The sequence below is a fragment of the Hyla sarda genome, chromosome 4 (genome assembly GCF_029499605.1).
Source record: "Hyla sarda isolate aHylSar1 chromosome 4, aHylSar1.hap1, whole genome shotgun sequence".
Lineage (NCBI taxonomy): Eukaryota > Metazoa > Chordata > Amphibia > Anura > Hylidae > Hyla > Hyla sarda.
In genome coordinates, this window is record NC_079192.1 from 214,586,286 (window position 1) to 214,609,548 (window position 23,263).

The window sequence follows — 23,263 nt, forward strand, 5'->3', positions numbered from 1 at the left end:
ATGTATCAAAAAGCTTACATGTGAAAGAAGGAAATAAAAAGGAGAGATTAACTAAACATAATGTGCTAGAATTCCAGCACAAATTGTGGCAAAAAAAAAAAAATGCATAGTACATTTTGAATGCAAAATGTATTGTGTATTTTAAACTAAGAGGAGTCCTAAATAAAACCAGATTTATTAAAGGAATGTGTTATTTTGTTGCAAAATACTAATGTGAAGAAAGCCACCAAAAAGGTGGTGTTCATCAAGTGCACCAAAATTATTATGTAGCCTGATCCTCTGTAATAAAGTGTTTTTTTCATCAAGTTAAAATTTAAGACAATCTGCTATCTGCCCCATAGAGTAACTAAAGGACTGGCTATGGTGATGCTTACACCTCTTTAAAGGGGTACTCCACTGGCCAGCCTTCCGGCTGCATTAGTTCCGAACGCCGTGCTCACACTGCGGGGGTCGGTTACGCCCCCTCAATGCAAGTCTATGGGAGGAGGCTAGCCTCAGCACCTTGGATCCCTAACAAGCAGGATCCCAGATAAGTCTCATGTTAATTTTATAAAACAACAAAACAGGCTACAGTTTATATTATGAACTATTGAAACAATGGGGCACAAATCACATGGGTTTTATGATGTGCAAATAGGACCATAATACATGCAAAAGGGAGCTGTAAAATATGCAGTGTGAACTCAGCCTTAAGGGGGCATGTATTTTATTTGTCTCACTTTAAATGCTTTAAGTCCCCATAGGGGACTATTAATAGCAATCTTTTAATTGCTTTAATGGTTTAAAATCAGCGATCTAGTCTTAAAGCCTGTCTAAGACTGTACAATAAGATCCTCAGAGTGGCTTATTGGATCCCCATCTTCACTTTCTGGAAACCTGCAATCTTACTGCTGAGGAGGGAAGGGGGGGGGGGGGGGGGAGTTCCGATGAGTGCCCCTAACCCCCAGGAAAGGTACCTCCCTGTTTAGGATGCAGTTATCTTCACCGAATTTGATATCTAAAAGGGTTACACATTGGACATCAGTGTGGGCATTAGCGGTAAGTCCCAGCTCCTGATAAAGATGATGAGTAACAGCTGCTAAGTAGTCAAGCACAGATTTCATGGAACAATGAAATGCAATTATTTTCTTAAATTATTAGGTTTCTGATCCTGCACCGTGAGCGGTGTAAATGCAAAAAAATTCCAAACGCCAAAATTGCTGATTTTCAGTTTCATTAAATCCCCCCTCCCCCCCCCCCCCCCCCCAAAAAAAAAGTACCATTAAAACTACAGCTCATTGTGCAAAAAAATAAATTAAAAAAACTCCTAACACAGCTCCGTAGGTGGAAAAAAACCCTGTAATTATTCACTGGTAATTCTGTTTCCATGAGCCATAACAGCACCAACTAAGAGAGATACTCCGCTCCTAGGGACAGGAGACCTTGGAGGATAAAAGGAAGTCCCCTCCTCTCCGTCCTCAGTGGATTACCGAGAACTAAAAAGAGCCTTCCTACTTTGTTAGTAGACAACAGGACGATATGCATTTAATATAACATAACACAAGACAATTTATTTTTTTGCTACACCCAAGTGATATATACACCAGTGAACTAATCAGAAGAAGAAAAAGGGTGGTGATGTAGCGGTGATGTAGCGGTGCCGGTGAGTAATTATCGGCTTTCCTTATCGCCATGACAGCACCACCTCAGTGAGTACAAGAGACTAGGGTGGGATAACAGTTTGGAGAAACTTGCGACCAAAGGATAAATCAGAAAAGCTCCCCACATTCAACCTATAGCGCCGAAAAAAAGTGTGAGGAGACGACCAGGTGGCCGACTTACAGATTTGGTCTATCAAGGTTCCTCTCCTCACGGCCCAAGAGGATGCAATTGCATAGGTAGAATGGGCCTTAAGACCAACAGGGGGAGAAGGGCCAGAGGAGAAATAAGACAAACAAATGGCCTGTCTAATACATCTTGCTATGATGTCACCTCTGTTTTGAGAATTATTCTGTCCTGAAGAATTCTAGTGTATGGTTCTATACATGACAAGTTAGCGATTTTCACCTACTCTGATGTAACTGCCACAAGAAGAGCCACCTTCAGTGTTAGGTTCTTGATAGAAATGGAGGAAACCAGTTCAAAGGGTTCTCTACATAGCACGTTAAGAGTCAAGGTCAAATTCCAGGAGGGAAGCTGAGGTTTTGTAATCTTAACTGCTTTGAAAAACCTGAAGAACCTAGAGCTGACACTTGTACTTTAAAGGGGTACTCTGGCGCTTAGACATCTTATCCCCTATCCAAAGGATAGGGGATAAGATGCCTGATCGCGGGGGTCCCGCAGCTGGGGACCCCCGTGATCTTGCACGCAGCACCCCAGTTAAAATCAGTCCCCGGAGCATGTTTGCTCCGGGTCTGATTACCGGCGACCATGGGGCAGGCGGCTTGCATTGAGGGGCGGAGCGTGACGTCACACGGGGGCGGAGGCGTGATGTCACACACCGCCTGCCCAGTGGTCGCCGGTAATCAGACCCGGAGCGAACATGCTACGGGGGCTGATTTTAACTTGGGTGCTGCGTGCAAGATCACGGGGGTCCCCAGCGGCGGGACCCCCGCGATCAGGCATCTTTGGATAGGGGATAAGATGTCTGAGTGCCGGAGTACCCCTTTAAGAGTGGCTAACTTCAGGCCCTTTTCCAGTCCGTTTTGAAGGAAGTCTAGAATGGAAGCTGAATTGGGCTTGTTAAAGTCCACACTAGAAGGTTTACTAAAACTTATGTAGGCTTTTCAGATCTTGAAATAAATGGAAGATGTTATTGGCTTTCTACTTGACTGTAAAGTTGATATACCAGAATCAGACAAACCATTATTCTTCGGAGTTCAGCCTGCAAACAATGAGAATGAAATTGCACCCAAGGGACCACAGGACTGGAAGCTGTGAATAAACCAAGCAAGAACATACCTTTCCTAATAATAATTTGGGGTGAGCTCATGATATCCTCACAAAAATTTTTCTTCTTCAATTCTACTCTGGGGAAGGAAAGACTTTTCTTGTACAGAATCCAGAACAACACCTTGGGTTGGGGCAGGGAATGATTTTTCCCAGTTAACTAGCCATCCTCGTTTTTCTAAAATGTGAAGTGTGCGAGAAACAAAAGATTGTACCTTTATGGCTGAGTCTGTGACCAGGAGAAAATTGTCCAGGTATGGGATGAATATTCCTTCTTCCTCCCTTATGTGTGCTGCCATTTCTGACAAATTTTTGGGAAGATCCTTGGCGCTACAGAGATTCCGAAAGTAAGGGCACAAAATTGTAGATTAAATAGTTGAGTTTAGATGAAATTTCCGAAAGTCCGGGTGCATTGGCACATGAAAATAAGCCATAAAGCAATCGTTTGTTAGTAAGTTTACAGTTGATTTTAGGGTTTCCATTTTGAACTTTTGTTATTTTATCACCCAAGATTTAGATTTACCTTTATTATCACTTAAAAGATGGTGCTGGGTTTTTTGACAAGGAAAAAAGTGGATTAGAATCCCCGTCTTTTCTGAATTAGGGGAACTGGAATTAGGACCCCTTTTTCCATTAACAAAATAATTTCCTGTTGAAGAGAAATTTGGCCTACTGAACCCAAGGGATTTTTGGTTATGATGAAGAGTGTGTGGAAGACGGCAAAATTCCCATTTTAACCCGTTCTGAATAATGCCTAGAACTTGGGAACTGCCCACTATCTCCTTCCAAGCTGGAAAGAAATGTTGAAGTCCGCACCCAACTCGCAGGACCCAGTCATTGGGACCCTGGCTTCTTAGAGGAGGTGGAAGGTTGGTTGAACATAAGGCCACAGTTTTTCTTAGAGAACTTTCAATGGACCGACTGGCCTCTTCCTCTATTCTGACCTCCTCCTCTACCTCTAGACCGAAAGGACTGGTTACGCTTGTGTTCAAAGGAAAAGGGAAACCCCTTCTTTCTATCACCAGCTTTTTCAAGTAGGTCAGATAGGAAAGACCCAAACAAATGTTTACCCTCACAGGGTATAGCACACAATTTACTTTTAGACGCAGCATCTCCTTACCTGTTCTTCAACCATAGGGCCCTTCTAGTTGACTTGGATAGGGCCGCCGTACAGGCAGACAGACAATCTCAGCGCCTCAGAAGAGGAATCCGCTAGAAAGGCCACCCCCTGTGAATAGTAGGAATAAAGGCTAAAATCTGTCCCCGAGTAACCCTATTTTGGATATTAGAGGTTAATTGGTCCAACCAGAGTAGGACAGATCTAGCTACTGAAGTGCCTGCGATATTGGGTTCCAGGGCAGCTCTTGAAGCTTTCCAAGTTCTTTTCAGAAAAACATACATTTTCTTATCCATAGGATCTTTTAGGGTACCAAGATCCTCAAACGGAAGCGATCCTTTTTAAAAAAAATTTAGACTTGGCCGATTAAATTTTTGAGGGGTGGTCCAAATTTTTTTGTGTCAGAGTCAGCGATGGGGTATTTCCTTTTGATGGCCTTAGATATATAGGTTTTTTTTTTTTTCAGGGTTCTCCCACTTTTTTAAAATGACCTTGGAGATAATTTTATGTATAGGAAAGACTGTACGATTTTGGAGTCCAGACCCTCAATCAATGTCTTGAATGAACTTGGGTTATTTTGGTTCCTCTATGTTCATAGCAGAACGGACAGCTTTAATCAACCGGTCAGTATCTTCAAACGGGAATAAGGCCTTCCCTGAAGAATCCTTCTCTGACTCTTCTCCCGAGTCTGACAGACCTGGCACAATAACCCCTGTTCCTCAGATTAAGACTGCGAAACTGCTACCGGATTATTAACAATGTTAGTAGCAAAAGAAGTGGATACGGTATCAATAGCTGACAGATTAGCCACAGCAGAAAGACCTTGGATAGAGGCCTGTATCTCTTTCCTAATAAGATCCTGCATTTGTGCCAGAAGTGACAGTACTAAGGATGGAATTCTAGTAGATATTAAAGAACTGTAGTATAAGACTTTTATATATTCCTGTGCCCAGGCCTCAAAAACAAAATAAACTTTAACATACCTTCCTACGTGCCCCCGTTGGTCCTCCACAGGCCTCACGGTCCAGCAGTGTTAACCTCTTTCAACTTCCTGGGGACGGGGACACCGCAGAGCCGTCGGCGTATCACCGGCCACAGCGATGTCCCGGCCGGTGATAGGCTTAGCCCACTGTCATGTAAGGAGCTCTGGCCGGCTCCTTACATGACAGTGGGCTCAGCCTATCACTGGTCGGGGCGGGACATCACTACAGCCGGTGATACGCCGACGGCTCTGCAGTGTCCCCATCCCCAGGAAGTTGAATGAGGTTAGCACCGCTGGACCGTGAGGCCTGTGGCGGACCAATGGGGGCACGTAGGAAGGTATGTTAACGTTTATTTTTGAGGCCCGGGCACAGGAATGTATAAAAGTTTTGCACTACAGATGTCCTTTAACTTATTAATGCAGGATTGATAGGAAGCTTTTTCATAATCCGCAGATAACTTCAAATTACATTCACAGTTTTTCGTCTTTTTGGTGGCCTTCTTAGGTGCATCATTACCCTATTTGAAAACAAACAAAAAGAAAAAAACTATAAAATTAAAATAAACATTGAAGAAAACAAGAAGGATACACTCACCCAGAAACATCCAGTACAGTGGGCGTTTTTGCAGCAGAGTCAGATGGAGATTCCACCATCAGAGCTCATGTTGCATCAAGAAGGACAACCCTCTCCCAGGCTGGTAGCACAAGATATTCTCAGTATGACTGGCAAGCTCACAGCAGGAGACAAAATGAAAGAAATAACTTAGTTTAAAAAGTGCCACCGCCTGCACGCCAGAGGTCAGTGTGTGATGTCACATCCGCCCTTCCTGATCTCAGGCCCTCTCCATAGATGTCACTTCTGCTGAAGCAACAAAAAAGGTCCTCTCGCCTCTTATAGGCCGCAGCCTTAACTGGCATCTCGCACGACTGAGAGTCATTCGCCACTCCTCCCGCCGACATCCAGAGCCTGCCCAAAGGGCGCAACTCCACCAGCAGGCTGAAAAAAGGCAGGTAAGTGTCCAAACAGGAAGTGGGAGAGAGGAAGGGGCAGGAAATACAAAAAACAGGTGTGAGACCAGCTAGGATCCCCAACCAGGGTCCATAAGGGGATAGCAGAACCGCCTGCACCGAGGGGCCCAGCCTCCAGGAATCCCCCCGCCATCTAGATTAAAAGAATGGAGCCTACTTGAGATAGGGCTCATCTCCAGGCTTCCCAAAGGGATAGGAAACCACCAAGGACAGAGAGGAGGGGGACTTCCTTTTATTCTCCAAGGCTTCCTGTCCCTAGGGGCAGAGTCACTCTCTCAGGTCGTGCTGTCATGACGATAAAGGAAAATAAAATAAATAAAAAAGTTATAGGGGTGAGAACATGGTTATGAACAAAGTTTTTTTCCCCTTTTTCAAGTTATCAAATTTTTTTTTTAACCATAAAACGAAACAAAGTAATTCAAGTTTGGTATCATTGGAATCATACTGATCCAATAGAATATAGCATGTCAGATTTACCATATTTTGAACTCGGACAAAATTACTGCCCTCAAAATTTGTGCAATTCCATATTTTTTTTTCAATTTTGCCCTACATGTAATTTTTCTGGCTTCGTAGTACATTGTATGAAAAAAAAAAATGAATCAATGAAAAGAATAACTTGTCACGCAAAAAATAAGCCCTAAAACAACTTAGTCGAAAAAAAAAAGTAATGGGTAGAAAAAAAACGTGAGCCAGAAAAATAAAAATGTGCTGGCTCATTAAAGGGTTAATATTGAAGAAACGTTTATTAAATAAACTAAGAGGAATAGCAGGGGTACAGAAAAGAAGCAGAGGGGAAGGTACAAAAGATCAGTTACCAAAAACTGTAAAAACGGGCAAAATAGGGGAAAAACATGCAATAAAGGAAAAAGGGAAAACGCACACACACAAAAAAAAAAACACAAAGTAAAAGGCAGTCCATACATCAAGAGACCCCCGGGCATGAGGTAGCGAGAACAGGTGGAGTGCCGCACTAAACGGTAGATCATGTAAGCAGGTATTCCCCCTTATTACTCCTTGTCAAGGGCTGATCAGGTACCCAGAAACCAAAATCCATAAATCAACAAACTATGGAACACCTACATGAAAAGACAAAAAGGGGGAAAAAAAAAAAAAAAGAAGAGGGAAGGTAAACAGAGTAGAGGGGCCAGGAGAATGTGTACCCGGTAAGTAAGGAGGTTACAGATGGCTGGGAGGGGAGTCCAAACCTCAGGAATTGGGGAGATGAGGCAAATGCTATCCAGGGAACATTCTTCAAGGTCCTGTAGATTTAGGACCTCACAGAGCCAGTCCGGGGCAAGGGGGGGGGGGGGGGGGGGGGGGGGAGAAAGGATGATTTCCAGCGTCTAGCAGCCACCAACAATAGGCCAATAAGATTCTTCCGAAGGGCCACAGAGGGGTCCTGAAGCATGGAGAGCAACAGTACAGGTGGGGGAGGAGATAGCTGAAACTCCGTATTGTCAGCAATCAGCACTCTGACAGGAGGGGACAGGTTAACCAAATGTGTGAAAGTGTCCCCCAATTGATCGCACCTCCAGGATTTATGACAAAGCAGGAAAGAGGTTTCCCAGACCGCCATACTAGGGGTGCAGCCAAGTTCCCGTATGCAACCCTGTTGATAAGGAAGCAACTCTCGGGAGTCTCTGCTACGGAGTAGAGAGTGGAGCAAGGACACAACATGGGTGGGTTTGTCAGCGTCCAGGCACAGGTTTTAAAAAGCAGTCAGGTCTTTATGAAGGTCACCAGACAGTCGCCATGTGTCATAGAAATGTCGAATCTGTGTATATTGGAAGACTTTGAGTGAAGAGAGCGACACATCAGTCAGCATCTCCTGCGGAGTCTTCAGCGAGAACGACTGCAGGACCTGGGAAAAGAGAAAGGACTTTTTTTGGGGAGCAGTCAGGAAACCTCTGTAGGAGGACCCCCGGGGAGGGGGGGGGGGGGGGGGGGGGAGATCAAGGGTAACTAGACACTGTTCATCACCAGCCCAATAGTATCCCTGCAGGGAAGCTTGGTGGGGGGAGTATTGTGCTGCAGGAGGGGTTTTTATCAGCTGGGACAGAGATTGGTCAGAGTGAAGGGAAAGCTAAATGCAGCAAAGTACAGAGGTATTCTTAGTTAAACCAGATCCGGAGTGCTCTGGACTTGACTAGGACAAAGGCTCACCTTTCAACAAGACAATGACCCTAAGCAGACAGCTAAGAGAACACAGGCGTAGCTTAGGGACAACTCTGTGGGAGTCCTTGTGTAGCCCAGCCAGAGATCTAATTTAAACCCAATGGAACATCTCGAGAGACCTGAAAATGGCTTCCAATGATGGTCCGGACACAACCAGACAGAGCTTGAGAGCATCTGCAGAGAAGAATGGTGGAATACTCCTAACTCTAGGAATGCAAACCTTGTGGCACCATACCAAAGATGACTAGAAGCTGTAATTGTTGCCAAAAGGTGCTTCAACTAAGAACAACTTCTAACTAAACCTAGGAAAAGACAAATCGCGCACTCCAAGATTGTATGGAAACAAATACTGAGCATTTGTAATTCAACATCCAGCATCAGTAAAATATCCCAAAGTGACCACCCAACCATCTCATCCCCCCCTCCTCCCCCCACCTACAATAATCTTAAATCTAAATGTGAGCAAAAAAGCAGAGCTGATAACTTAATCATCAATTCAGTGATTTTATCATAGTGATACTTTGTTATTCAGCATTAGGGGGTGGCTCAGAATTTTTCCTACCTGAATCAGTTGATGTTAAAACAGGCTGCGACACGTCAGTGGGATTTCTTGTTCTTTCTACTGAAAGCAAACCTTCTATTCTGCCTACTATGTGGTTTAATGGGTGGTATTAAGGTTGTAGATTTTCTTGAGTACTATGCAATCAGATGATTTTAAGACATTAAGGGAACGATTCAATTGTAGTTTTAGAAGTAAATGAACATACTATTTCTGTATATTTACAGGCTTGTGGTCTGGTGAGTCATTCTGAAGATTGTTTCAATTTGTGTTAAAACCACGAAAGATGTGAAAATAGTCTCTCCTTACAATCACACTTCATAACGTATATATAGGGGGCAGGGTGTTTTGGATAAATGTATCTCCAGACAGTTGTATCTGCAACTGGACTAAAAAAAAAAAAAGTAATGGAATGTACCAACTTAATGGTCAGGTATTAGTTCTGAATGTCACCAGTGCGGTGCTATCTAAGGAGTTGAAAGTACACATAAAACATAGTGACTCACCCTACATAACATTTCTATAATTTAGAATTTACAAGCTGAACAACTCCTGAGCTATTTTGGTATTAGGCCTGTGGCCAGATTAGAAATGCACATTGCTGGTGAACATCACTGCCAGTGGATTACAACAAATGCCATGCGAGCAACTACAGGCTGGACACAAGCTGTTCTGAGTCTAGATAACATAGAGACTGACTCACTGCACTCCATATACTGAAAAACAGATTGCAGACCAGAGACCAGAGCGAGCATGTAAATCTTCATAACACCACATGGTTTTTTCTAGACAAATCAACCAAAGCTAAAGCAAATGTTACGTAGGAGTTGGGCATGTAAGGATCTATATTTTGGCTGGAAGAGCTTAGTAAATCTTTGTCCAATTTCTTCTGAAACTGCCTTGTTCCTCTGGAATTCCAATACAGTGGTCCCTCAACATACGATGGTAATTTGTTTCAAACGAGCCATTGTTTGTCGAATCCATCGTTTGTTGAGGGATTTGTGCAATGTAAAAAAGCAAAGTCATACTCGCCTGTCCCCGCCGCTCCGGACCACGTCCCGCCGCTCCCGATGGTGTCCCCGGGCCTCCGCTGGGCTTCTACGGTCCTCTGCTGGGCTCTCCTGGTCTTCTCCGGTCCTCCGTTGTCTTCCGCAATGCCTTACTGGGCCTACGTAGCGACGTCATTACGTCGCTGCCTACGCCGTTCCTATTGGATGACGGGACGGTGTGCGCAGCAACGTATTGACGTCACCGGAGAGGGCCGAGAAGACACCGGAGGACCAGCGCTGGACCCGAAGGGCACCCCGGAGCATCGTGGAGGGGTAAGTAATACTCACCGCACCACATGGGGAACATTAAGCTGCTATCCGGCAGCAGCTTAAGCATTTTGCGCTGCCAGATAGCACTTAATGCGATGGCCCAGACATTAAAAAAAGCATCGTATGTCGATGCTGACATCGACATGCGATGGCCTCTGAGAGGCCATCGTATGTTGATTTGATCATATGTCGGGGCAATCGTATGTCGGGGGGGGGGGGGTCACTGTACTCAATATACTGAACTGACACTTGTAGTTTGATGCTGTTTGGGATGCTTTTTGTTCTTCACCAAAACTGAAATTGGATTCAAAGTGTAAAGTATGTATCTTTTATTTAAGCTACAAGTGTCTTTGCAAACTACATGTTTAAGGGCAATCTTTCTTCGGCAATGCCTCTGTTAAGATGACCCACTTACGCTTTTTTTCACTTTAAGGGGTATTTCAACTTAAACCACTTATCTCTTATCCACAGAATAGTTGATAAGGGTTAGGCTAGGTTCGGGCAGAAAATTTCCGCCTGGAGATTCTGAGTGCGGCCAGCACTGACTGTGCTGACACTGCAGTCTCCAATAGACTGCAATGTGTTCCACGCGAATTTCCAATCGTTTTTTCCGTTCATAAAGTCCGTTTCACAAATTTCAAAGTGTGAATTTATGAACGGAAATCCATTCACTACACTATACATTTTAGCAAGCGGAATTTCTGCCTGCAATTTCAAAGTGGAATTGTAGGCAGAAATTCCGTAGTCTGAACCTAGCCTTAGATGGCAGGAGGTCCCAGCAGTTAGACATCCTGCAAGCTGACACATCCCGTATTCTGTGGATAGGGGGTACGTTTCACATCGAAACACCCCTTTAATGTCTAAGCCTTACATCAGGCTTACAAGTCTAAAGCTCTCCCTGACTTTCTATTGATAAGGGCACATACAAAAATCCCTGTACAGTCATACTCTTGAACACATAAGTCTTGCTTTACCATAGAAAATAAGCAGAAGCAACCGGAAAACTCTCACAAGTTAAGCCCACAATCGCCCTGCAGTACAACAGCCATGAGCAGCTGCTGCTCTCACCTACTGTCTCTATCCCTTTTTCCTTGATCTCGCAAGCAGGGCTCTCTCCCTCTAGATCAGTCCGCCATTCACTAACTTACATTTCTTTTTTTGCTCCTGTCTCATGTTATGTACTTAACTCCTTAACAAAATATATCATAAATGTACGTCAGACACCTGCACTTTGTGGACATGTACAGCATTATACTACGAAACAAACACAGGAGCTGAGCTTGCTTCATATACAGTTATCAGCAATCACACCGATGTCCGCCATATTGACCTTGAAGGGTACTTTAGTGTTAAAAGCTTATCCCATACACACAAGATAAGAGATAAACATTGCAGAAGGTCCTCTGGCTTGGGGTCGGCACATGCTCTATGCATTCTCTATGGAAGTGCCATACAACACTCAAGTATATCCTGGGGCTCTTCTAGAGAAAACATGGAGCGCAAATGTGCTTGTTTTACCTGGGATAGCATAGCTAGAGCACTTTGCTTGGGCTCACAAGGGGTTGGATGTCTTTTTTTACCCTCCTCCTTCTTACCCTCCTGCCAGGCAAGAAGTTTTGTATGTAGAGGGGATGTCTGGGGAGCAGTGTGAGCAGCTTCAGCTCCTGTGGAAACCATATGCAGTGCAGGGGCCTTCTATAAAAGAGGTGCTAGAGGTTATTCATAAGTTGTCTCAGATTGGCTCTGTTCAGCAAGGAGTGTCCCTCATCAGGCGTAATTTATACAAGATTACAGCCTGCACCACTGCTGTGGAAAAGAGATTCTCATGTGGATAACACTGTCTAAGATTACCAAGATGTCTTCCAAGTCTCTAAGTAGATTACCGTCTATGGCTGAAAACTGATGATTTAAAAGAGAAAAAAATATATAAAACCTACATATGTCACCCAAAGAATATACACTAGTTATAATGAAATTCATTTTTCACAAAAAAAAACACCAGACAAGGACATAACCCCTATCCCATCAAAAAACAAACTCCAAAGAAACTACAGGGAAATCCCAAGGTAAGATCATAAGATGTAATATTGGCCAATAGACTACTACAAAGCTAAAGCCTAAATCTCCATGAGAAAGAAGTAAATCATATACATGTTTAAAAAAAAAAATTTAAAAAAAAAGTCGCAATATCATTTGCTATGTGGGGTTTATGGAGAGAGTTGAGGGGACTTATTGACTTCTAAAGTTTGGTTAAGATTGGTACCAAGCCTTTGCTGCCTGGACACCCATCTAAGCCCATTTTCCTATGTTCCCCTCTTTTTTGTGTGCAGAGCACAGTGAACTCCACCAGTTCCCGATGGATCCCACTGACTTAAATGGGGTCTTTCGGAAATCCAGTAGTTTACTGGAATAAAAAATAAATAAATAGCGCATGCACTATTTTTTTCTCCGCTGAAATCATCGGAATTGCTGACAAAGCTTCACATAGCGGAGCTCCAATGGCAATGTGAACTTAGCCTAAGATAATAGATTGTATGGTGTTTCTACAACATATAAAGAATTACATCAAATATCTGGTTTGAATGTACCTTTATTTCTCTTGTAATTGGTTAAAGGGGCACTCTGGGGAACTAAACCCATAGCCCATTCTTTCACTCTCACCAACCTATTTGTCTAAATATCATTCCTTAGCTGAAAGAAGGAAACTGCTCTATATAGCTGTCACATGCAGGAAGTGAGAAAAATAAGTCATTATCAGATCCACCTTGTCTTTGTGTAAAGCAATCACTGAGACCTAGCCCCCCACCCTACTGGAAGACAAACGCCACGTGATTTCTGTCTTGTTCACAGCCACAACTCTGCTCCCTGTGTGAGGTTCTTGCCAGCAGAAAAATAGCCCAGTGTCTCTTCAGCACATAATGCTGCTCTCTTTCTGCTGTAGATCTAATCACTGACTGCTGCCATTCAGAGCATTACATGATTTATTGCTGGGGGGGGGGAAGGATCGTTTGAAAGAAAAGACATGTACCGTGTGTGCTGCTGACTGTGTTTACAACAACACAGCATGCACACAGGTAGTAAAAGCAATTGGCTGGCAGCCATTACTCAGAGCTGCACTGACTTCTGGGAGTTGTCTGGGCTGCTAGGAAGGAAAAAAGAATAAAAGAATATTCAGGAGACAACAGGGGCCTCCGGAGCTGGCAAAATCATATGGATAACTACAGGGGACACAGGTATTGCTTTGAGGCATTTTTTATTTTTCTTAACGTCCCAGGAGCACCCCTTTAACAATTGAAAACATAACATTTATGATTTCTTGTAATGTACACAGTCGTACATTTGTAATAGGACATACTATGTCTTTCTATCCCTGTTGCATGACAATCCGCACTCAACGGCTCCAAATTAATCATGCAGGGGATAGAGTTAGGCTGGGTTCCCACTATGTTTTCTCCCATACGGGAACGCATACTGCAGGGGAGAGCTAAAACCTTGCGCTCCGGTATGCCTTCGTATGCGCTCCTGTATGTAATTAATTTCAATTAGCCGACCGCAGTGAAACGTTCGGTTGGCTCATTTTTGCGCCGTATGCGCTTTTTCCCCACACCTAAAACTGTGGTCAACCACGGTTTTAGGTCCGGTTGTAAAAGCGCATACGGGGCAAAATTGAGCCGACCGGACCGAATGTTTCACAGCGGTCGGCTCATTGAAATTAATTACATATGGGAGCGCATACGAAGACATACGGGAGCCCCTGCCGTATGCGCTCCTGTATGGGAGAAAACGTAGTGGGAACCCAGCCTTAGCAGTAGTGACAGCAAACACTAGTCACCTTGTACAGCCGTCAGGAGTGGAATAAAGCTTGAAGTCTTACTTTGGATTCTGTGAGTGTTGCCTCTTTTTTTTTTTGGTGATTAAAACTTGCCATGCAGTTTACACCTTTGGTTTAATATAATAAAGAAGGAATTATTGACAAGAACTATAAGACTTCAATTTATGAGACTGTTATCTGGTCTGTCTAACAGAATTCTACTTTACACTGAAAACAGAGTCACTCCACATTAATATTACATAACCAAGAAGGCTATCGAGTTCTGAGACAGGAGAGCTTCATTCTTATCACCAGAAATTTATAGTAAAACTAAATTTTATTAAGCTGTATTTAAAGATTCATAGAAGAAAAAAAGTGGTTAGATTACAGACCATGGTCCTCATTTACTATTGCAAACCCAACATGTTTTGTCGGGTTGTGCGCCAGAGTAGAAAAAACCTGACTAACTCTCCATTTTACTAAGAAAACCCGAAGAGGGGCAAGGTTTCCACAGAAAATGTGGTGGAAACCGCACAGATTAGAGCATGTGTTAAAAAAAAGCAAAATGTACGGAAAGTGGATATTGTAGGGAAACTTGAGTAAATATCGCGGAAAAAAAAATTGTAGGGAATTAACCCCTTAACGCCAATGGACGTAAACGTACTTCATGGTGCCGTGGTACTTCATTCACCATGGCGTACATTTACGCTCCACCATGACCGTGAGCAGTTGCAATCGCACGGATGTCCACCATTAACCCCTCAGATGCCGTGATCAATACAGATCACGGCATCTGCGGTACTTTAAATGGATGATCGGATCGCCCGTAGGCTGCCGCAGGGATCAGCTCATCCAGCATGGCGGCCAGAGGTCCTCTCACCTGGCTCTGGCCGTCTCCCAGGGTCTTCTGCTCTGGTCCGAGATCAAGCAGCTCTCGCAGGCCTTAGTGATGTTGCGCCTGTGTTTTTTTTTCCATATCAACTGGCTCCAGAGAGTTAAACAGATTTGTAAATTACTTCTATTAAAAAATCTTAATCCTTCTAGTACTTATCAGCTGCTGAAGTTAAGTTTTTCTTTTTGTCTGATAACAGTGCTCTCTGCTGACACCTCTGTCCATGTCAGGAACTGTCAAGAGCAGGAGCAAATCCCCATAGCAAAACTGGACAGTTCCTGAGACAGACACAGTTGTCAGCAGAGAGCACTGTTGTCAGACAGAGCTCAACTTCAGCAGCTGATAAGTACTGGAAGGATTAAAATTTTCTAATAAAAGTAATTTACAAAATCTTTTTAACTTTCTGGAGCCAGTTGATATGAAAAAAAAAGGTTTTTACTGGAATATGCCTTTAAATATATTTTTCCTTATGTAATTTTAAGACACTGTTATTTACTTGCTGTAAAAATTCTAAACCTTTTTATGTTTTTAATGTGATAGAAAAAACTAGGTAGCTCTGTTCTGTTCCCTGCCGCAAGTCAAACAGTTCGGTCTCCTCCCGGCCTGGAAGGAGACCAAACTCAGGAAGGGAGTGCAGGGCATGGTGAGGTACAGCTCTCGCAGGCTTCAGTGATGTTGCGCCTGTTGTGGAACGCCCACTTTCCCCTGCCCGGAGCTCACACAATGTGAGCAAGGGGAAAGGTAAGGTTGGTTTGGTGACAGACATTTTTGTAGAAAGCAATGCAAAGAAGAAACTTGAGTTTTACTAATAAAACATAAAATTTAAATAAACATTATGCAAAAATAATGGACATGTGCATTTGACTGTGGTGACAACAAACGTCTGTACAATAAATGTTCGCAAGTAGCAATTTTCTGAATGGGTACAAATGTTTAGCTCCCCTGTTAAAGACTGACCACATGTCTATGGCAGTCAATCGCCTCATGGCACTGTGATGTGGTATCTATAAAAGGCTGTGACACAATGAGCTGCAGTAGTAATGTGAGGTCATACAGCTATGTGGAGAAGCAGCAGGTCACAGAGGTCTCAACAGTTTCTCAAGACTAATTATATACAGTAAACATTTTTCCTAAATCTCAGAAAATCCCTTTGATTTAAGTCAAATTATAGCAAATACCATCAACCTAAGACAACTGCATCTGGTCAATAACATACAGTGACTGACATAGGACAAAATACATATACATGCTCTCAATGAAAATACATAACTTTGCATAGGCTCCATAATACTTTGTAACAATATAAATAAGATAAAGCCATAACCATAGAAGCTTAAAACATTCAATGTCTGCAATGTTCCATCCAACATAGAAGGTTTCCTCAGCGTATATATTATTTTACAGAACATATTTAGTTAATGAAGCTTGTCTAATGAAAGCCGGTTCTGCTGCAGTTATTTCTCGGAGCCTTGAAATGTGTAATGTAATCAGGAAACCGAAATGACTCCCATTACCTAATGCCCAATTCCTTTTCAGCACCTCTGCCATAGGGAAAGCACGCTCTGCTTATTCATGCACTGATCTAATGTGGAAGGTTGGTTTCACTAATTGAATGCCTACCAGGCATCACAATCGCTACAGCAGTGCCGTCATTGAGCGCAATTTCTAGTCACAACTACCATAAGATTTATACCTTTTATCTGCTAGAAAGATTAAAAACACAATAAACACAGTATATACCCAAATGACACCACTGCTGTGTGGTTCAATCACACATAAGTATCAGGACACATAATTACTTCTGACAAGTGCTCACATTATTCAAAGTCAAGTGTTTAGCAAGAGAATAATCTGGCATAGCTATTTAAAGGGGTTATCCAGGAAAAAAAAAATTCTTTACATATCAACTGGCTCCAGAAAATTTTAATAGTAAAATACTTCTATTCAAAAATCTTAATCCTTTCAGTACTTATGAGCTTCTGAAGTTAAGGTTGTTCTTTTCTGTCTAAGTGCTCTCTGATGACACGTGTCTCGGGAAACGCCCAGTTTAGAAGCAAATCCCCATAGCAAACCTCTTCTAAACTGGTCGGTTCCTGAGACATGTCATTAGAGAGCACTTAGACAGAAAAAAACAACCTTAACTTCAGAAGCTCATAAGCACTGAAAGGATTAAGATTTTTTAATAGAAGTAATTTACAAATCTGTTTATCTTTCTGGAGCCAGTTGATATATAAAAAAGAAAGTTTTTTCCTGGATAAACCCTTTAATGCCAACAAGGGTAAAAGTTCAACATTTCATAAATAAAAGGAAAATTTATGCCTACAAAGTTGGCCCCCATCGACCAAGTGCCAAAAAGCGAATATATAATTTACCTTAGCCCAGTCAAGAATATAACTGGACATTTATCATTGTTGCCTTTAGAAAGAGTGTTTTGAAGTCTTTTATTTTTACTGTGGTTTTTCTTACATCCAACAAACTAATAATATCACCCGTGGAGTGGGGGTTGCTAAATTTGGCACATGTAAGCAAAAAACAACTACTTTAGATGATTCCTCCTCTGCAGCTTTTCACCCCACTGAGAAAAAAAAATTAGCGATTAAAAAATAAATAAAATAATAATAAATAAATAAAATGTCCACAACTAGTTCTGGGCTGTAGAAGATTTGCGACAAATTGGAGGGATTTGTGAGAAACTTGCGACTTTCTTTTCTAACTTCAAAAATCAGCTTTAGTCACAAGCACTTTAGCAAAGTCATACACATTTTGCGCAACAGACGTTTATGCAACCAAAAACGGTTATAAACCGGTTGATAAATCTGCCCCATAACCTTCATAGTTAGCCGACTACAAGGATGTCGATGTACACAACTTGTCACGAGCGACGCATAAAGTCACAAACAGAACTGCCGCAACGTAACAGAGGTCCTTTAATGTATACATAATCAAAAGAAAAAGTTGTAGCCAGCTCACCGCTTTTGTAGACCCTGAACCATGCACTCAATTAGATTCTGGAAGCCAGGAAAGTGCCGAGCCGTATCCTCGGTATAGATGCAATGCAGGAGAAATTCCAAACCAGGAAAGTGTTTCCAGCAACCAGGAAAAAAATGATATAAAAAAAGTCCAAAGTGTAATCAATCCATTTAAAAATCAGCATGAAAGAAAAAAAACACCCAGTGAGTTAAAAGCACAACACCATTGGCGTTGTGCTTTTAACTCACTGGGTGTTTTTTTCTTTCATGCTGATTTTTAAATGGATTGATAATATTTTGGACTTTTTTTATATCACTTTTTCCTGGGTGCTGGAAACACTTTCCTGGTTTGGAATTTCTCCATCTGGTATACATGTTGTTTCTGTCTTTGTAAATGTTTTTTTACTTAAAAATATGTGGTAAAAACTGCATTTGATATATCAATAGAATACTAATATCAATGCCAAAGATAGATTCCTAAGAGCCAAGTTAACAAAATTCAACAAAAATATATATATATTTTTTAATCTACAGGGAAACACAAAACAACATAGGAAAAACCAAACTGTCATAATACATAAATATAGTCACTCTTTCTAAACATCAAAAAAGTTAATATTAACTAATTTAAAAAAAAAAAAAAAGTCTTACCTTTTTCTGGTACCAAACTATTGCATCGGTCACTTTGGAAGCCATTTATTCTACACATTTGACATCTTAGGCTGCAATGAGAAAGAGAGACATTTACTCTTCTGTGACCATGAAGCGCTCTGATGATGTATGTATAAATAGTTCAGGTACCTGCACACCGATGGGCGTGTGACACTACTTAGATTACACCCTCCCTCATTACTATTTTACTAACGTGTCTGCAAGCTTGTTGCAACATGCGAATTATACTGCCTCATCATGACATCTTTACTGTATATACACTGTATTCATGTAGTGTGTGTCTTGCGTCCATTGTAGGTGAAAAGGACCAGAGAAAGCAGCAATAAACACTCAACACTCAAGCAGATGTATATGAACCAACCAAAATATTTAGTGTATGCAAAGGACATTTTTTCCCCTCTCTATATAATATACAAGGGTGTTTTACATACTTTGAAGAGAACTTGTGATCTCTCCTGACATAAGTAAATAACTGTATTTTTCAAAAATTTATTCTGTGGGAATTTTTTTTTTTATAAATACAATCATCAAAACCTTTGTGGTTTAATCTAATACACCATTCCCGCTTGGTTAAAATAGGGCAAATTCAAAAACTGCATTGAAAAAAAAAAAACTAAAAGTTTTTGCTTTTAAGGGGTTTTCTAGGGTTAACTAACTTTTAATTATCCTGCCCATTATGACTAATTATGCTAGGTTTACATTTACTTGCTATACTGCTCTGCGTCACAAGCCAGCCCCCTGATGACGTTTGCGGTCTATCTGTACGTTCTGACATGCCGGTGTCCCGTGATCTCGGCAATCTGCGCAGGGAACACCAACACGTCAGGACGTACCGATGAACCCCAAATGTCATCAGGGGGCTGGCTTGTGAGGAAATACAAGAAATAGTCAAGCCCAGATACCAGCTGCCACCTTGAGCCGCAATGAATGTGAGACGAAGGTCATCAGGACCTGAAAGGAAACGCTAGACCTGGGGGGACCATATAATGATGAAAAAGAAGACAGCAGAGCAGTATAGCAAGTAAATGTAAAGCTAGCATTAATTCTTCATAATGGGCAGGATAGTTAAAAGTTAGTTAATCCTGGAATACTCCTTTAAATTATCAATGTGGTTCTTCAATATATATATTTGCATCCCATACTATATAATCTATAGGTCTATGAAAATAAAAATAAAACATTTCCATATACTTAATATTTTGGTTGGTTCATATACATTTAGTTTTAGATAGCGTTTATTGCTGCCGTTTCTTGTCCTTGTCACTAAAGTAAAGGCTGTGAGGTCCCAATGGGAATAAGGTTGCTTTTCAATGTGGTTCCAAATGGAAGCTTCTTCTGTAGGGGGGGGGGGGGGGGTCAGCAGACAGAAGATCCCATGCTGATTTATGGTATTGTTTCTGCCGGTGTGAACATATCCTTACCTTTAAATATCAAATCAAAGCTGACACAGTGGAGACACACCCAAGTGAAACCACATAGTTGGCTATTTAGTTATACATTTAGTAAGAAGAAAAGAGGAACAAAAAAACACAGCTTTAAGAGAATTCTCATTTCACAGTGAATACAACAGGCAGATCAGGAGAGGCCACTTTACGTTAGTGAAGAAAATGACCATACAGCTAAAATCATAATAAAAATACCTTACCTTATTAGATAGCAATACAAGTAAAAAAAAGCCAATACATGACAAAGGTGCCGACTATAGGCACTCTTCTCAAGGATAGCAAAATAACAGTCAAAATAATGTACAGTACATACTGCTGGGTATAGGCGAAATGTTTCAAACAAATAAGCCACAAACCTGTAAATATCTGTTACTATCCAACTAGAAAGATTAACATACCACAATTTTTGTCAGTGCAAAGGCTTGATAGACATGGTGATCCCCCAAGGTAAGTCCTCTTTATCCCTAGAGGTAGGAGCACATATATCCCAATAGGCATTTACCCACACCCAACTTCGTTCTGGACTCCGATACATAGCCCAAGTGAACTTAGTTTCTACTAAGACTAGTTTCTCTTGAGGTGGCAATGAATTTCTGCCAGGTTTTCTACAAATTATAGCATGACAGAGAGGGGCACCCAAGGTTATGCAAAGAGGAAAAACCCTTCAAGCATACCTGCAAGATCCCACAAAATAAATAAGTTACTCAGTACCTAATCCTGACCATGAACATCTAATTATTATGCCACTATCATCTATATTTATAATAAAAATATGTGGAAGGAGAAAAAATGCCCGGAGCGCCACATAGGGTGATATCATCCGACAATAGGAAAAAGATGATATTATATAGAATGCAAACAGGGTGCTGAGCAATTTTTGGAAACAGCCACAACACTTTGTAAGACAGAAGAAGATAGCTTAAAAACTTGACACCCAATCGAGCAGACACTCCAAGGATGATGATGGCATACCTCGATATAGGCAGTAAATTTTATTGTTCTATTATAAGCGCTTTTGGGAACCAACAGTTCCCTTCCTCAGATCGATGGACTAGTATGGAAATGTATGGACAATATTTACAGATCTGTAGGAGTGCCACCAGCATCCCTTTACCCTGGTTACGGAGCAGAATATAACAAGACGACATAGTATCCTCATGTATGCAAAGCAGACAGCTGTCCTTCTTACGTAAAGCAGATTTACAAAGGATCCTGCATCATGCAAACAGTGCTATAAAACTATTCATGTACGCACGGTAATGTGTTATAGAGAAACAAATCAGCATAACTCATGTTCCAAGCTGTCAATATGAAGTAAACCTCAAAACAAGGGCAAATGTGTTTCACATGCTCATTGCAAGGTTCCCATTATTCAGCAACTACATTACTACAAAAAGATCTAGTCATAGATGTGATGTCACTTCATTGCCCTACGGTTGTGTGTGGGCAGGTGTGTGCTTATCTCCCCTGATGACATTCCTAACACATTGTAGCCTCAGTGGGCTGGGAACATTACCAGCAGAGCACTTCATCAGGTGCCGGTGCAGACAGAAGCACTGGCACTGCACTTAGCAATGCGACAATGGTGTATTTTATATCTCTAGCAGGCTGCTTTGTTTTTTATTTAAAAGGGAACTCTGGTATATACATTTTTATCCACAGCAGAGGGGATAAGTGTCTGATGGCAGGGGGGGGGGGGGGGGTCTGACGGCTGGGTACCCCGCTATCTCCTGCCTGGCATACCGGCTCTCCTCATGCAGCGAGCTCCGAGCATGGATTACCAGCGCACGAAGCGGCGGCTGACACGCTCTCTCCATGTATCTCAATAAAGAAGCCAAAGATACACGAACGCTGCATCTCCGATTCTGCTCCGTGCACAGATTACTATTGACAACCGCACGGAACTCGCTCCATGCATGAGGAGAGCCTGGGTTCCGGACAGGAGATTGGGAGGGAATAGGGGATAAGAACGTATGCACTGGAGTTCCCGTCTAAGTCAGGGAAACCCATTTAGGCTTCTATCCTTTACATTTTCTTTTTTTGCATTTAAGTTTGGATCCAGCAGAAAGGAGAAGCATAAATCCTTCCTTTATATTTCCCATTCCTTTGAAACCACTTTTCCTTTTTGGCCCAAAAACTGCACTGGCAATTTTGCAAAATACTGCAGTGTGTGATGGCAGCCTTAAAGAACATTATAACTACTGTCTTTATGCCAAGGTTAAGTGCGGATTTATCATTACTTTGACCATGGCAGAAATGCTTTGTCAGATAATGTATTTTAATGAAGCACAGCCAATGTAATACTCCAAAAATAAATTCCCAGCTGTAATATCAAATAAATCTACATACCCTAACTTATATTCTGCCAGGAGCTAGGTGGAACTGTGCTCCTTTTTGTGGTAATAAATAACTCTCGGCTTCATTTACATTTTTTGTTAGAAAAAAAAGATACTTACACCTTTAAAATAGAATCTCTCATCAGTGTTCCATGCACTATCCCATTGATACAGACTCATAGTGCAGGTGACACTGGTGGAAGTCATACCGCTCCTCGCCTTTGGTCTTCAGTATATGCAAATGCATGGGGGGGGGGGGGTACAATTACAAGTCCCTGGTGTACAATGATGTCCAGCTGGCATCTTCATGGTAATGCCTCCTCCACTGCAGAATGGAGTGCCAGTCTGCAGAGGCTCAGCACGGGGAGGAGGCATTACTATGAAGATGCATGCCATGAAAAACAATGTGGCCAATCACATTTTGCTAGACATTCATCAACGATTGTGTGAAATTCAGAGACAATGGTCAGCTAATTTTTTTTCTTTACATGGCTGAGGTGGTGTTATGTAGTAAAGTAATACTCATTACCTCGATGCCACACAGATGCTCCCAGTCCCCTACTGGTGAAAGCTTCTTCCTGATTACTACAGTAACAGGCTGGGTTCACACCACGTTTTTGCAATACAGTTCCCGTATCAGGTTTTTGATTTAAAAAAAAAAAAAAAAAAAAAGGGATTCCTCAAAACCTGACTAAACTGTATCAAAACGTTTGTGCAAATTTTAATCTGTATACGATTTGAAAAATGATGTCCAGTTGCATCCAATTTTTAAGAAAAAAACGTATACGTTTTTAACTTTTCATTCCACTATGAATAAAGTTTCACTTGTTTGATTGAAATTCCAAGAAAAAAAAAAACTGTGCAAAGTTGAAAACTGGATGGAACCATTCGCACATTCTGTTCTGTATGGTTCCCATGTAAAAATAAAAAATAAAAGTATACTTTTCAATACGGGTTTTCACCCGGACCAAAAACCGTGGTAGGCCACGGTTTTGGGTACGGGAAAAAAAAAAGAAAAAAATAACG

At 41.8% G+C, this 23,263-nt stretch overlaps 1 protein-coding gene across 18 annotated transcripts in view; it reads right to left on the minus strand.

Annotated features, from left to right (window-relative positions):
• PHTF2 (putative homeodomain transcription factor 2) overlaps positions 1-23,263 on the minus strand; it is a 131,591-nt gene that overhangs the window by 62,301 nt on the left and 46,027 nt on the right. For 11 of the 18 annotated variants that reach the window (XM_056573447.1, XM_056573455.1, XM_056573454.1 and 8 more), the window contains one exon: positions 18,436-18,506. In XM_056573447.1, coding sequence (XP_056429422.1) covers positions 18,436-18,480 — 45 coding nt within the window. In that variant the 5' untranslated portion in view covers positions 18,481-18,506. Of the gene's footprint in view, positions 1-11,963; positions 12,012-18,435; positions 18,507-23,263 lie in introns of those variants that run through there. The other 7 variants (XM_056573442.1, XM_056573453.1, XM_056573441.1 and 4 more) reach the window with 2 other exon arrangements.